The 13,847-nt window shown below is 61.5% G+C and overlaps 1 protein-coding gene across 5 annotated transcripts in view; it reads left to right on the plus strand.

Moving 5' to 3' along the window:
- The window catches only part of CARMIL1 (capping protein regulator and myosin 1 linker 1), a 127,614-nt gene that overhangs the window by 84,317 nt on the left and 29,450 nt on the right, over positions 1 to 13,847 (plus strand). For all 5 annotated transcript variants that reach the window (XM_045861776.1, XM_045861775.1, XM_045861778.1 and 2 more), the window contains exons 19-26: positions 96 to 195; positions 301 to 355; positions 2,409 to 2,581; positions 3,856 to 3,924; positions 4,456 to 4,549; positions 7,081 to 7,179; positions 10,127 to 10,255; positions 10,897 to 11,028. In XM_045861776.1, the coding sequence (XP_045717732.1) occupies positions 96 to 195; positions 301 to 355; positions 2,409 to 2,581; positions 3,856 to 3,924; positions 4,456 to 4,549; positions 7,081 to 7,179; positions 10,127 to 10,255; positions 10,897 to 11,028 (851 nt within the window). The remainder of the gene's footprint in view (positions 1 to 95; positions 196 to 300; positions 356 to 2,408; positions 2,582 to 3,855; positions 3,925 to 4,455; positions 4,550 to 7,080; positions 7,180 to 10,126; positions 10,256 to 10,896; positions 11,029 to 13,847) is intronic.

Below are 13,847 nucleotides of genomic sequence, written 5' to 3' on the forward strand. Positions count from 1 at the left end.
TAGAAAAGAAAAGAAAGAAGGAAAGAGAGACCTGCGTTCCCGCTGAGCGTTTGTTTACGTCCGGTCTGATTCTCTCTCCCCCTCATTCTTTCCAGGCTTAGAGTCCGACCTCTCCACCTTGATCGTGTGGCTCAGTAAAAACCGGTCCATACAACACCTGGCGCTAGGCAAAAACTTTAATAACATGAAATCCAAGTAAGAGGTTTGAATTTTTTTTTCAATGGGACAGTGACGAAGACCACCAGCCTCCTGAAAACGTTTGGTCTCATTGCTCTGTGCACATCTTTAAAATCTCTCTAGAAATCTGGCCCCCGTACTGGACAACTTGGTGCAGATGATTCAAGACGAGGAATCGGTGAGTTAAAGCTTCTGCCCCCAGTTCTGCGTGTGTTGCCACCCTGGGTGTTTCCGAGGGTTAAAGGTGCTATGCTTTCAGGTAGTTTTATCTGTGTACATGTTTTCTGTTCTCATTTTAAAAATGGAATAAAGAGTTACGATTTAGTACAGCGGTAGAAGGTACTGAAATTTGCTTACCCTTCATGGGACTCAGCTCATGACTAATTAAAGAAAGATTGTAGCTAATAGATTGAAAGAAACCGAAATGGACTCCTAAGCCCGTCTTTTGTAAGCCTTGTACTTCCTAACTTCACCTAATAGGCTCCTCTGCGGGCGTGAAGTTTACCACAGAGTTGACTTTGTGACCTTGTGTCGTGTGGAGAAGCTAATCTGAGTTCCATCGGGAATTTCGCAGAGTTAGAGAGACAAAGACAGCGGCCCCCACCCTCCATGTCTCCTTGAAAGCTCTACCGACCCTTCTTGTATCCCCCCGCCCCCCCCTTAAGCCGCTCGGGGCCAAGACTTGGTTTGGGGTGAAGAAAGTTAATGTCACGCAGTGCCCCGTGTGGCAGCCCTTCAAAACGCGTTGCTGAAGAGAAAAAGAGACGTCGCGGAGGAAGCAGAAGGCGCTGACTGTTCATTGCTCTCGCGGGAGCCTGGTGCCCCGCACCGCGCGCCCCGCGCGCCCCGCCGCCGCCCCCAGGGCCGTAGCGCTCCCTGCCCTGCGGGGCCGCCAGGCGCGGCCTGCAGGGGCCCCGAATTCCAAGTCCGTGGGCGGGCGCGCCCCCTGCGCCCTCCTGCTTCGTGGGGCGCAGCAGTGACTTCCTCTGTGAATCACAAGAGAGACGTCACAAACTTAAAAAACGTCTAATTGTCCTTGTGAATTCCTACAGGACACGAGCAAGTTCTGTGAAGCTGTGAGCGACCTTTTCCGAGGAAGGGGGGGGGCTCGGGAGGCGGGGCTGGACGTCCCCTGCTCCTCCCGCTCGGTCCTCGGGGGGTGGGGGTGGGGGTGGGGGTGGGGGTGGGGGGCTGTGGTCTGGAGGGCGGAGACGCCGCTCCCCCCCCCCGCCCCCCGCCCCTTCCCTGTGTGGGGGTGAGTCCGGCGTCAGGGCTGCGAGCGCAGCTCATTCCTGGTTAGTGCGAGCAGGCGGGGCTCTGTGTCCGCGTTTTGCCAGTTATTCTCCTGTTTCGTTCCTCTTATCCTGGGTTATTAAAGTTGGGGCATAATGAGCAGGTAACTTACACTTTTCAGAACGTGGGCTGTTGGGTTTGCATATGTAATTGGAACTGACACCACCCCGCTGTTTGGGGGGATTCTCCAGGCCCGGGACTGGCCCGGTGTTCGAAGGCTGGGGAACACTGATGGGGAAGTTACGTTCACCCCGAGACGTGTGTTTCCCGGCACATGTTTTAGGAAAATTATATTTTATGAAAAACATATTTGTGAGCTTCATGCTTTGATTAGGCTGCAGGGGTCTTCACACGGTGTTTCTGTGACTTTTAACCTCGCACTTAAAGATACTCTTATCGTTTAAAACACACGCGGAAACCCATTCACACTGCGCACCTGAGTCCCGTGCCCCTGGGAGGTACAGGGGAGACTTCTGAGGTTCCTGTCCCCGAAGTTGGGTGGCTTTTTGAGAAACGACTTCCTTTTCTCCCCCTGGTTCTGAAGCAGGCGTGTGCAGAACCATTCAAGATGGGTAGGAGCTGGGTCTGGTGGCTGCGAAAAATCCACCAATCACGGGCGGGACTGGGCCGGGGGGCGTGGCTTGCGGTTTGCGGGTTCAGACGAAGCCGATCTCCGTGCGCCTCCCCCTGGGCCCGAGTGGGCAGAGCTTGTTCGGTGCCGGCCCGGCGTCCGTGTGGCGTCCGTGGGGGACCAGCGCCCACGGGCACCGGGGGCGGGGCGGGGGGGGGCCAGGCCCGCCAGCCCGGGTACCAGAACCGCAGGCCTCACTGACCGGCCGCGTTCAGCCGGAAGCCCACGACGGGCAGGCTCTTGGTGCGGGGGTCCCCCCGGGGGGGGTCTCCGCGGCGAGCCCGTGCCTGTCCTGCCCCCCCTGCAGCCTCTGCAGTCCCTGTCCCTGGCCGACTCCAAGCTCAAGACCGAGGTCACCATCCTCATCAACGCGCTGGGCAGCAACACGTCCCTGACCGCAGTGGACATCAGCGGGAACGCCATGGGCGACCTGGGCGCCAGGATGCTGGCCAAGGCGCTGCAGATCAACACCAAGCTCAGGTGCGCGGTCCGCGGGAGGGCCCGGCAGGGAGCGCGGGCTGTGCGCACGGTGGGCGGGGCCCGGCTCCCGGGGCTGCGGGTTCAGTCTGGCCGGAGCGCTGGGCGGTGTCCCTGCCACGGGCGCGGGGGCTCCCTCCCTGACTGGAGGCCGGAGTGGCTGTGGTGCCTGCGAGCAGGACAGGGGGGGCGGCAGGTGTGACTCGGGGCCTCCCCCGCATGGGGTGTGAGCCCAGCGTCTTGTCCCCCCTCCCCGGGTCCTGTCCCCGAGGAGACGGAACACCAGGGGCGCACAGGGCCCCCTGGTTGCGGGCGAGTTCACACTGGGTGCTAACCGCTCTGTCCAGCGGTGTCCACACGCAGTGTCCACACACAGCAGGGCTGTTCTTAACGGTCACCACACGGTGACCATGCAGCGCCTGTCCTTCCGGGAGGCCGGGTCACCACTGACCCGGCGCCCGGGGAGCGAGGAGTTGATGCGCAGCCCCCGGCGAGGGCCCTTCCGTGGGGTCCCCTTGCTCCCCAGTGTGAGTCGGAGCCTCCGTCTCAACTGGAGCCAAAAGCCACACCTGCCGCAGGGCCTCCGGGGTCCGTCTGGAGGCCCGGGGTCTCGACCTTGGGCCCGGGACCCTGCGGACGAGCAGGAGCCCTGTTGGGTGTCGGGTGTCGGGTGAGTGGACGCCCACAGCTCCCTCTTCAAGTTCACGGTCTGAGGGTGCGGCAACCTCTCCTGCCGCGCCGGACTGTGCGCCTCGGAAGTAATGGTGTCCCGTCAGAGAGACCGGGGTCTCCCCCGAGGAGCGGGTGCCGTTCCTCTGTGCCGCCCGCGCCAGGGCGGGGCCGGGCCGGGGCCCTTCCCGGGCCCGGCCGCGCCTCAGCGCCTGGAGTTCCGGCTGCTGGATGCGGGCCGCTGAGTGTCTCCGCTACAGAGTTGCAGCCTGAGACGCCAGTCCTAGGCCTCCGTGGGGGAACGCCACAGAAATCCGGTTTTGGACTCGGCCTGGCCGAGCCTGCGTGGTAGATTAGCGTGTTTGCCCCCCGCACGGTTTGGGCAGAGAACGTGTTAAGAACGTGACACGTAATCCGGTCCCGTGAGGACGTGATCCCGGAGAAGCGCTCGTCCTGGCTGGCGACACCAGGTTGAACGTTTCCCTTGCCCGAGTCACGCCGTCCTGCAGAGACACGGGGCGGCGTGGCCCGGGAGAGGTGGGTCGTCAGCGGGAGACTCCTCCCCCTCCCCCGTGTCTGACCGTCCATGGGGTTCGCTTTCCACGCAGGACTGTGATATGGGACAAGAACAACATCACCGCACAAGGCTTTCAAGATATAGCCGTTGCTATGGAGAAGTGAGTGTTCCCGGGGACTTCTTTCTGGAAAAGTGTAAAGTTCCACCCGGGCCTGGGAGCCCCCTGGGGTGACGGCGTAGCTGGGACTCGGGGGCGGGGGGTGCGGGGGGGTGGGCAGAGTCAGTCCCCACCCCCCGAGTGGGGCCGGTGTGAGACCCTGTAAAGTGAGGCCCCGGCTTCCTCCCTCCCGCTGTGGCTTCGGTCTGTTCCCACTGGTGGTACTTTGTTGCCTGTGTTGACAGCTTTGCATCCAGTGTGAGAAGCGGGCTGAGCTCCAGAAACTAAAGGCCATATTCCCGACAGTTGTGCCATTTTGTCGGGTGTCCTGCGCGGACGAGGCTGCCTGGGCTGCCTCGGGGACCCCAGGCCGGGTCTGCGGTCTGGAGCCCCAGATGCGGGGGCTCTGGGGCCAGCCGTCCGGAATTTTCTGCGTCCTTCCGGCCGCTGCCTGTCAGGGTTTCAGAGAAGTGCGGAGTTGAGGTCTCGGAAGATGTCTTTACACAGACACCCCTCCCCTTCTCCCCTCCCCAGGAACTACACCCTGAGGTTCATGCCCATCCCCATGTACGACGCCGCCCAGGCCCTGAAGACCAGCCCCGAGAAGACGGAGGAGGCCCTGCAGAAGGTACTGCGAGGGGTGGGGGGGGTGGGGCGGCAGCACGCGGGGGCGGGGCGGGGGACGGCAGCGAGTGCTTGGGGGCACTGGACCGCGTCCCCGAGTCTGACCTTGCGAACAGAGCTTCGAGTCCTGTCCCCAGGGGGCCTCACATCAGCTGGTGCTCTTGGGGCCACGGCAGGGGTCTTGCGTGATTTGGGGGGGAAGATGAGGCTGGAGCTGGCGGTGCGGTTTACATGGGTGGAGCAGCGTCCTCGCGGCGTCCACCTGCAGAGCTCGCACCGGGCAGATGACCTGTCGCCCTGCGGACAGGCGTGGACTGGAGGGTCCGCTGGCATGACTCCCGTGTCCTCCATCCCCCTCCTTCCTGGTCAGGAAGTCCAGGCCACCCCCACCCGGGATCTCCCCCTCTGTCCCTGCCTCTGTCTGCAGGCGTCTGTCTGTCCAGGGCAGTCCCGGCGTCCCACAGCTCAGCAGGGGCTGGGGCCGTCCAGGAGTGAGTGGGCTGCCGCAGGGCCCGTCTCAGGGTGGCCCCAACCCCCCACGAGTTTCACCTGCAGGAGCCCCCCCCCGCCCCGGGTTCTCACAGCACAGACCGCAGGGCCATCCCGCACGGCTCTGGCAGGGGAGGGAAAGGTGACGGCTGTGAAATACGCCCAGCGCCTCTGTTTTCCACAGCCATGGCCCCCGACCCCAAAGCCCCCTCCAGGCCTCTGTCCTCAGCCCCCGGGACGCGGGGTCTCTGTCCTGGGTCGGGAATGGGGCTCGGAAGGGAGTGCACCCCACTGTTCCAAAAGTGCGAACATGTCCAGTGGAGACGCCTGTGTCGGGGAGCAGTCTCCTCCAGACGCTCGGACACTACTCTGTTTTCAGAAAGGAGCTTAGTGTGTTGTGTTTTCTAAGAACCTCCCCCGAGTCTCGGTCTGGGCCGCACTGTCGGTAGGTCAGCTGGGGGCCGTCTGGAGGTGCGTGAACCTCCCAGGGGCACAGCCTGCTGCCGGCCCTGGCTGTGGCCGGGGCGCCCCAAGGCCGAGGGCAGGAGGGCAGACGACAGAACAGGAGGCCCAGGGGGTGCGGGCGCGCCCGCCGCACTGCACCACTCAGGGGAGAGCCTCTGGGGCGGAAGCAGGGCGCGTGGGCGGGGACGTGAGGCGGCTTCTGGGCAGCGGCGGGAGGGAGTGTGACCTCACGTGGCCACGTGTCACCTCCGTGTGCTGCGGTTCAGGGGCCCTCTCGTCTCTGTGAGGTCGTCCCTGGGGCCCGTGCGGAGCCGCACTTTGTTCTGCCCCGCGGGTCCCAGGGACGGTGCCCGTTACAGCCTGCGTTTTAACGGCCCCTAACTGGTGTGCGGTCGGCGCCGTTGCAGCGCAGGGAGGGTGAGAAGGAGAGTGTGATGGCGCTGAAAGCCTCGCAGGCGCTGGACGTTTCTCACCCGGGAGCCGCAGCGGCAGACCCACAGCCAGGGGGTTGAGAGGTGTTTGCTGACAACACACGGAAGGAGGAACGGCGGAAAAAACGGGCCCAGCTGCCCGCCCCGAACCGTTCTGTAACGTGCACCTGCCTGGGCGTCCGTCCTTCCCAGCGGTGAACCCTTCCTTCCTGTTCAGTTGTAGCTGTTGTGTGGGGCTCTTCCTTCTTTTTTCTTTTTAAAGACTTTATTTTTAGAGGAGAAGGGAGGGAGAGAAAATGTAGGTGTGGGGCTGCCTCTCATGCACCCCGCACCGGGGACCTGTCCTGCAACCCAGGCATGTGCCCTGACTGGGGATCGAACCGGCGACCCTTTGCTTCGCAGTCTGGTGCTCGATCCACTGAGCCACGCCAGCCAGGGCTGGTTCTGAAATGCCTTGTCTCAGCCTCACTTGCACTTTCTGTGGGAGGTTGTCGTTGTATAAAATGCAAATTGTCAAGGGACTCCAAGATTCCTCATTTTCTGGGGGACGTTTTAATTTTCAGCAGTTTGGCTAAATCAGCCCTGCTGGTGACAGAGTGTGGGAACCTGGTGCACGCATGACACTAGCGTGTCCAGGAGTGGGACCGGCTGCGTTCTCCAGGCGTCATTCCTGTCGTCCCCCTCTTTTCCCGTAAAGAATTTTCCCAGCGTGGCTGGCCCCTGTCGCCGCCCCAGAGCTCCACGGAGTCACGTCCGCGCCCCCGGGGATGTTCGTGTAGCCGGTGAACTGTGTGGTGGTTAAATGTCGAGGCGGCAGAAAGCACCGAGGCTGGGCGGAGGGTGGCGGGCAGTCACGGCGCGTGGGGGTGGGGGTGGGGCTCGGGCCCTGCAGACGATTAAACACTCGCCCGGCTTCGTCAGCGCCCGAGTCACACGGTAGTGACCGCAGCTGCCTGCACGCCACGTTTCTCCCTGAAAACACCGGTGGCGCCTCCCAGCGACGGCCGGGCTCCTGCCTCGTTCTCGTCTTCGGGGCTCAGGGCACCGGGGTGGGGGTGGGGGTGGGGTGTGAAGTGGTGGTGCTGGGGGGCTGGGAACCGCAGCCGCGCCGCCGAGCGGCGGCCCTGAGCGCCGTGTGCTTCCCGTGCAGATCGAGAACTACCTGCTGCGGAACCACGAGACCAGGAAGTACCTGCAGGAGCAGGCCTACCGCCTCCAGCAGGGCATCGTCAGCAGCACCACGCAGCAGGTGGGCGGGCGCGCTCGCCGTCCCCAGCCTTTCCTGCACTGGGGCGGCCGGGGCGGCCCTGGGAGTGACGTGCGCCAATGGGGCTCGGGGGGCGGGGCTCGGGGGGCGGGGCTCGGGGCGGGGCTCGGGGCGGGGCGGGGCTATGGGCGGGGCTCAGGGTGGGGCTCGGGGGGCGGGGCTCCGGGAGGCAGATGCGGGCTGACTCCTGCGCCAGGTCCACACCGTTCATCCATCCCGGCGGGCGCTGTGCCTTGCAGGGGGTCAGAGGGTGGGTTGTGGGCGGATGCACAGGAAGCGGGAATTCACGAGGGCGGGTGGTCAAGCCAGAGGATAGTCACGCGGCCGCCTTGCAGACGGTCTGTTTCCAGGTCCTCCGACGTCTGAGCACGAGACAACCCCCCCACCCCCAGTCTCCTGAGTGGTGAAGCGTCTGTGGGTGCTAACGAGGACCTAAGTGCCGAAGGGAAACTCAGATGCTTTTCCCTTTTCTGTACTCAACGTGAGGGGGGGAAGAGGCTGATGATGATAATTTACAAGTATGAAGTGTTTTCCCTGCAAATACCAGCCCAACTCAAGGGCGGTAAGGAATTTGGGGAAAGCTCGCAGTGGGTGTCAGAGGAGGCGCCAACAGGCCGCGGCGCTGAGCCGAGAGAACGCGCAGCCGCGGGCTGGAGCAGCCGCCGTGGCAGGGCCGTCCTCGCGGGGCAGGGAGCTGGCTCCGCACCCGGACGCGTGACTGTGGCAGGGCCTCGGACACCCGACGGGCTCAGGTGGAGCTTTTCTCTGGGGGGGGGGGGGGAGAAAAGGTGGAGGAAGCCTTCGACGTGCACTAAACAGGCAGACGGAAACTAAGTCGGAGAGCCGAGACGCTCCAAGGGACCGACGGCCCTCTCCCAGGAACGGGAACATTTAAAAAGGGAAACAATAGAGAAAGTTGGAAAAGCGTGACAATAACAGAAAACAGGAGCCGTGGCTTGAAGACCCCCAAGACCAAACTAACTGGCCTACGGGAACTGATCGGAATGAACGGGCAGAAGACCCTCCTCTGCTACTACACTCGTCCCGGCCAGAACAGCCGGGATGCGGGGAAAACGCCGAGGGCGTCCCAGAGAGGACGACGAACGGGAACTGGACCAGGAGCTCGGGCGGCCTCGGCCCCGGCCCCAGCTGCTGGGGGCAAACGAGGCCGTCGGTGTCGCGCAGAGGGCGGCCTGTTCTGGGCCGAGGGTTCTGTTGGGGAGCTCTCCCACCAGTGAGCGTGAGGGCAGAGGAAAAGTGTCCTCAGAGGTGGGCCCCGGAGGTTCTCCCCCCATTGGCCACGGGACGTCTTCTGGGGACTTCTCTAGCACAGCAAGAAAATAGGGGAGCATACACCGAGGCACAGACGAGACGGTGTTAGCGAAAAAGGAAACCATAAAAAGTTATGAGAACTGGTGGAAGCTTTTAACAATGGCCACTCTGGGGCAGTCGGCAACGATGAAAAGACATGGAATGAAATTTCTTCCTCTGTGGATCCCATAGTCGTAACTCTGTAGCTGCATTTTGGTGGGCTTAAAATTTTAAATCCAACTTAGACAAAAAGGGAAAGTCGAATTATTGTTACAGGAAATTAAAGTCAAGCATTGAAACGGGAGAAAGTTGAGTGGTGGTAGACCCATGGGCTAAATTTTTAGTTTTTATTTTCTATAATTTAAAACAAAAAATACGAAAATAAGACTAGTGTTTAAATTCAAGATGGGAGCCAGAAGCGTTGAAAGACCAGCAGGGCCTCAGAGCGCGCTCTCAGCGGGCGGAGGGGACTGCGGGCGGGGACGGTGCCATCCCGTGAGACTATGTGTGTGGCCGTCCTGTGAGACCGTGTGTGTGGCCGTCCCGTGAGACCGTGTGTGTGGCCGTCCCGTGAGACTGTGTGTGTGGCCGTCCCGTGAGACCACGTGTGTGTGGCTCACATGTTCCCTGCCTCGTGCCGGGGCTGCTTTACATTTCGTGGCTGCTTCATATCAGGAGAGGATGAAGGAAGGGCGCCCACGACGAAACCCTCGTGGGGAGCGCTCCAGGAGGTGACGTGCCTCAGGGGACCGTGGGCACAGACGTCCGAGAGGGGAGGCTCTGTCAGCCGGCGGCTCGGGGGCTTTTGTCCCTTCCTCGCCCCAGCAGCCAGCAGGTGTTGTTTGTGTGGAAGTAAAGCGATGCACGTTGAGAGAAACAATCACGAATATTCGTGAAGTGACAGGGAGTCTCGGGAGAATGGCGTCATTGTGACATCACCAGAGCCTTGTTTTCTGCGAGGGGCTGATCTCAGCTGCGTGCTCGGTGGCTTCCTGTCACTCCCCGGTCCCCGTGTTTCACATGGGCAGCTCGGAGACCGCTGCGGCCGGACCCCGACCGTCTGCCTCGGGTCCCTCAGCAGGCGTCTCTGCGCGCAGCGAGCTTCCGACCGCTGCCTCAGTCACAGAGGGGAAACCGACGGCAGCTGTTTCTCTCCCTCTCTTTTTTAAAGATTTATTTATTTATTCATTTATTTTAGACAGAAGGAGAGGGGGGAGAAAGAGAGGCAGAGAAACATCTGTGTGTGGTTGCTTCTCGCACGCCCCCTACTGGGGACCTGGCCCACAACCCAGGCCTGTGCCCTGACTGGGAATCGAACCGGCGACCCTTTGGTTCGCAGGCCGGTGCCCAGTCCTCTGAGCCACACCAGTCAGGGCCACACGCCGCCTTTTCTAAGCCGGACAGGGGACGGGAATCCCGCCAGTTTTCCTGGAGTTAGCGTTGCCCGGGGTTTCTTCTGCGAACAGACACGCTAATGACGGGCCGTGAGCTGCGCTCTCGGAAACCCCAGTGGGAGGAAGCGTCCCCCTCACTGGTTCTGTGTTTCTTCCCCCCCGCCCCCCACCCGCCCCCGTGCTGGGCTCCCCGGGCGCCGGCTGTCGCCCCCACGTGTGGGCAGATGGTCGACAGGATGTGCGTGAAGGTGCAGGACCACCTGAACTCGCTGCGCAACTGCGCGGGGGACGCCGTCCAGGAGGACGTGAAGGCCGCGGAGCGGCTCATGCGGGACGCCAAGAACTCCAAGACGGTGAGTGCCCGCGCGGGCTGCGCGGCGCGGCGTCCTCCGTGGTGAAAAGGTGCTTTAAGCTTCCGTTTCGGGAACCACTTCCAACTTGCTCCTCCTCTCTGCCGACGTCCAAGGTTGCTCCCAAGGGGCAGAGGGAGGCGGAACCCCCCACCCCCACCCCGGCCCCCCTCTGCGCCCCTCGCAGCACAGAGAGGGACAGGGTTACACAGGCCGCCCTCGGGGGCGGGGTCACCCGGAGGCAGCTGTGGTTTAAAGTGGTAACAACTCGCCATTCTCCCCTCTCCCACTCGCCGCGATGGGAGGACACTCTCCCCGGTCGCCTGAAAGAGGCCTCTCTCTCGAGGTGGCGTTTGTCCCCGAGGTGCGCCCTGGTTCTGGCTCAGCTGCTGGAGTCACACGCTCCTTGGTGACTGTGCTGAGAAGGCGGGACCCTGGGCCTCCGTCAGGGGGACCCGAGGTGCAAGCGCATGTGCTGCCCCGGTGGCCCCCACGCTGGGCCTCAGTCTCCCGCTCTGTGCAGGGAGAGGGCCTTCCATCGGGGATGGTGGTGCCCCATAGCGCCTCCCCGCTTTGTGCCGGTGCTGCAGGACCTCGGGGCTCACATACGTGCGTACGACCGGCTTCTTTTGTCTTCCTCGCAGTTGTTGCCAAACTTGTACCACGTCGGCAGCGCGTCCTGGGCGGGAGCCGGTGGCCTGCTGTCCAGCCCCATCCAGGAGACGCTGGAGTCCATGGCTGGAGAGGTGACGAGGGTGGTGGACGAGCAGCTGAAGGTTCGTGGTTTCTGTGACTTCGGGAAACAACGCCGTCACGGCTTCCCCGTGCGTGACAGCGTCTCGTGCCACAGCTGCCTGTACTTGCTAGATGTGTGTGTGTGTGAGTGTGTGCGTGTGTGCATGCGTGCTCACCTGTACACACCTGCACACACCTGCACGGGCGGTCCAAATGGAGCACTGTCCTTTCCAGCCTCATTGATACGTTTTGGAGTAACTCCCTCTATGACGAGGTCAAGGAAACCTGTCAGGTGCCACTTCAGTCCCAACGGTGAATCTCTAAGGGAACTTCAGGTGTGCAGGCTGCCCCTCCCTGGTCAGGGAAGGGCCGGCTTCCAGCGTGAGGCCCGAGGGGAGAGGGCTGCCTTGGGAAGACCTGCCTGTCTCCTGCCGTCGTGATGCGGGGCGTGGGCGGCGGGCGGGTGGGACCACACAGTCCTCACGAGGGACGGGGCGGCTGGGAGCCCGGGGGCACGAGAGTGGAGCGACAGGCGCCCGGAGTGGCCGAGACGTGTCTGTGGGCTCCTGCTGAGACCAGTCTCTGAATTCAAGGGTGCGGGGTGGGGGGCAGCCTGAGCCCAGCTTTCCCTTACGGTGACTCCAATGACAGCTGCCCGGGGGACTCCCACTCTCGGGCCCTCGTCCCCATTTCCAGCCTGCCTGTGGAGGACGCCCGAGAGAGCCCCGTCTGAGTTCCAGCGCCGTTCAGTCTGCCCCTCTGAGAACACCTGGCTGTGTGACTCAGCAGTGGCCTTGCCGTGGCCTCGCAGCTGGCCGGCCGCTCTGCGAGCTAAACCAGCGGGGGAGAAGGGGTCGTGGGCTCTTAGGGGTTAAGGCCCCCGTCTCCCTGTGTCTACGTCACAGAGAGACTCCGTGTGCCGTTTTTGTCTCACGTAATCCCGGCCGTTGTGAGCCCCCGCTGAGCAGACCTGAGCCGTAGAGGAAGGACGGCTTGGCCGGTCCGGTTCCGCTGGACCGCCTGTCAGCCGATGGCAGGTGTTTTCCGTCCCCCGTGGGGGTGGGACCTGTGAGAGGGACGCTTCTTGCCCAGGGTCGTCATTGCCCCTGGTTTACTCTGACTGTGAACAGTGGGAGTTCTTTGTCTAACAGGGTAACGATATTACCCAGTGTGTTTATTTATTTATTTAAAGATTTTACTTATTTATTTTTAGAGAGGGGAGGGAGGGAGATAGACACAGAGAGAGAGAAACATCAATGTGCGGTTGCTGGGGGCCGTGGCCTGCAACACAGGCATGTGTCCTGACTGGGAATCGAACCTGCGACACTTTGGTTCACAGCCCGCGCTCAGTCCACTGAGCTACGCCAGCCAGGGCCACCAAGTATATTTACAAAAAAGTAAAAGTCCGTTAAAGTCCCAGAGGCAGCGTCATCTAGAGCACCCGGTGCTTCCTGGCGCCCTGTGTCCCCACGCGACCTGGTGTCCACAAAGCGGCCGCGCTGTGCTGGCCTCGAAGTCCGGCACGGCCTTGGGAGTGCGCCCAGAGCAGCGCCCAGAGCAGCGCCCCGTCCCGTCTCTGGGTGGCTACACTGAGTTCCGCTGTGTGAATCCCTAGACTCTGTGCCTCCTCTCGGGCCCCGGGGGTCGGCTCTTGCCAGTCAGCCCCCGTTGAGAGGCAGCAGCAGGGAGGTCTGAATTTTTACAAGCCTGAAATAACGTGAGTGTATCCGGGGCCTAAAATATCTCTCTGTAAACAGCCGTTCCCACACGCTTGGACGTCCGGCTTCCCGGCCCGAGCCCGGTGCCCGGTGCCCGCTGCTCCCCGCCCGCCGGCATCCTCACGGGCGGGGCCCACCCTTCCCTCCTCTCACCGTCTCCGCCGCCGCCCCGGCTCCTGGAGGGACCGTTCTTTTCTGTTGCCCACGGGCTTGGTTTCTTCTCGCTCCTTCCCTTTGGGGTTCAGGGTCCTCGCCCTTCGTGGCAAATCTTCAGTCACAGCTGCTCAGTGAAACCCCTCTCACCGGTTTCCTCTTAACTGGGCTCACGACAGACGGCTTTCGCGGGCTGACAGTCAGCTCTCCTTTCCGTCCTCCTGGTAAGTGCTCATCACTTCCCTGCTTTTCAAAGATTTCAGTGTGCATCTTTATACGGCTTCCCAGTACCTTGATCTTCTTCAGCTTATGCAGCAAACATGTATTTTTATTACAGTCAGTTTCTTATTAAACTGCTAGGGTGCTTGTTTATTTCACTACTATCATCCAATTTTTTCTGGTTAAAAGTGTCCTTTTGCTATTTCCCAAATTCTCTAAAATTAACATGTGATGCTCTCAGGAGCTAAGGTGAATGGGTTTTTTTAAGGCTTTATTTATTTATTTTTAGAGAGAGGGGGGAAGGGAGGGAGAAAGAGGAGAGAAACATCCATGTGTGGTTGCCTCTTGTGTGTGTGCCCCCTACTGGGGACCCGGCCTGCAACCCAGGCATGTGCTGTGAGTGGGAATTGAACCAGCGATCCTTTGGTTGCAGGTCTGTGCTCTGAGCCACACCAGCCAAGGCAGGTTAATTTTATAAAAATAAGTTCTTATCATAGTGAATTAGAAACTGGACCCAAAGGCCCAGATTTGGGTCCTAGGTTCGCCGCTGCCAGCTGGCTCCAAGCAAGTCACCTCACTTGGTGGCCTGGGCCTCTTCACACCGGGTGGGCTTGATCTCCGGGTGGTCGGGGTCTTCCCTGCCTTCCTGTGGGGTCGTCCTGCGTGATGACCAGCAGTAGGTACTTTGAATGTTGCATGAGAGTAATATTTTAAATAGCTCTTGGAGCCATCTTTAAAAAAAATGTTATTTCGGGAAAGAAAAAGAAATG

Source organism: Phyllostomus hastatus, unplaced genomic scaffold (assembly GCF_019186645.2).
Source record: "Phyllostomus hastatus isolate PE091 unplaced genomic scaffold, TTU_PhHast_1.1 phas_scaffold_216, whole genome shotgun sequence".
NCBI classification, from domain to species: Eukaryota; Metazoa; Chordata; class Mammalia; order Chiroptera; family Phyllostomidae; genus Phyllostomus; species Phyllostomus hastatus.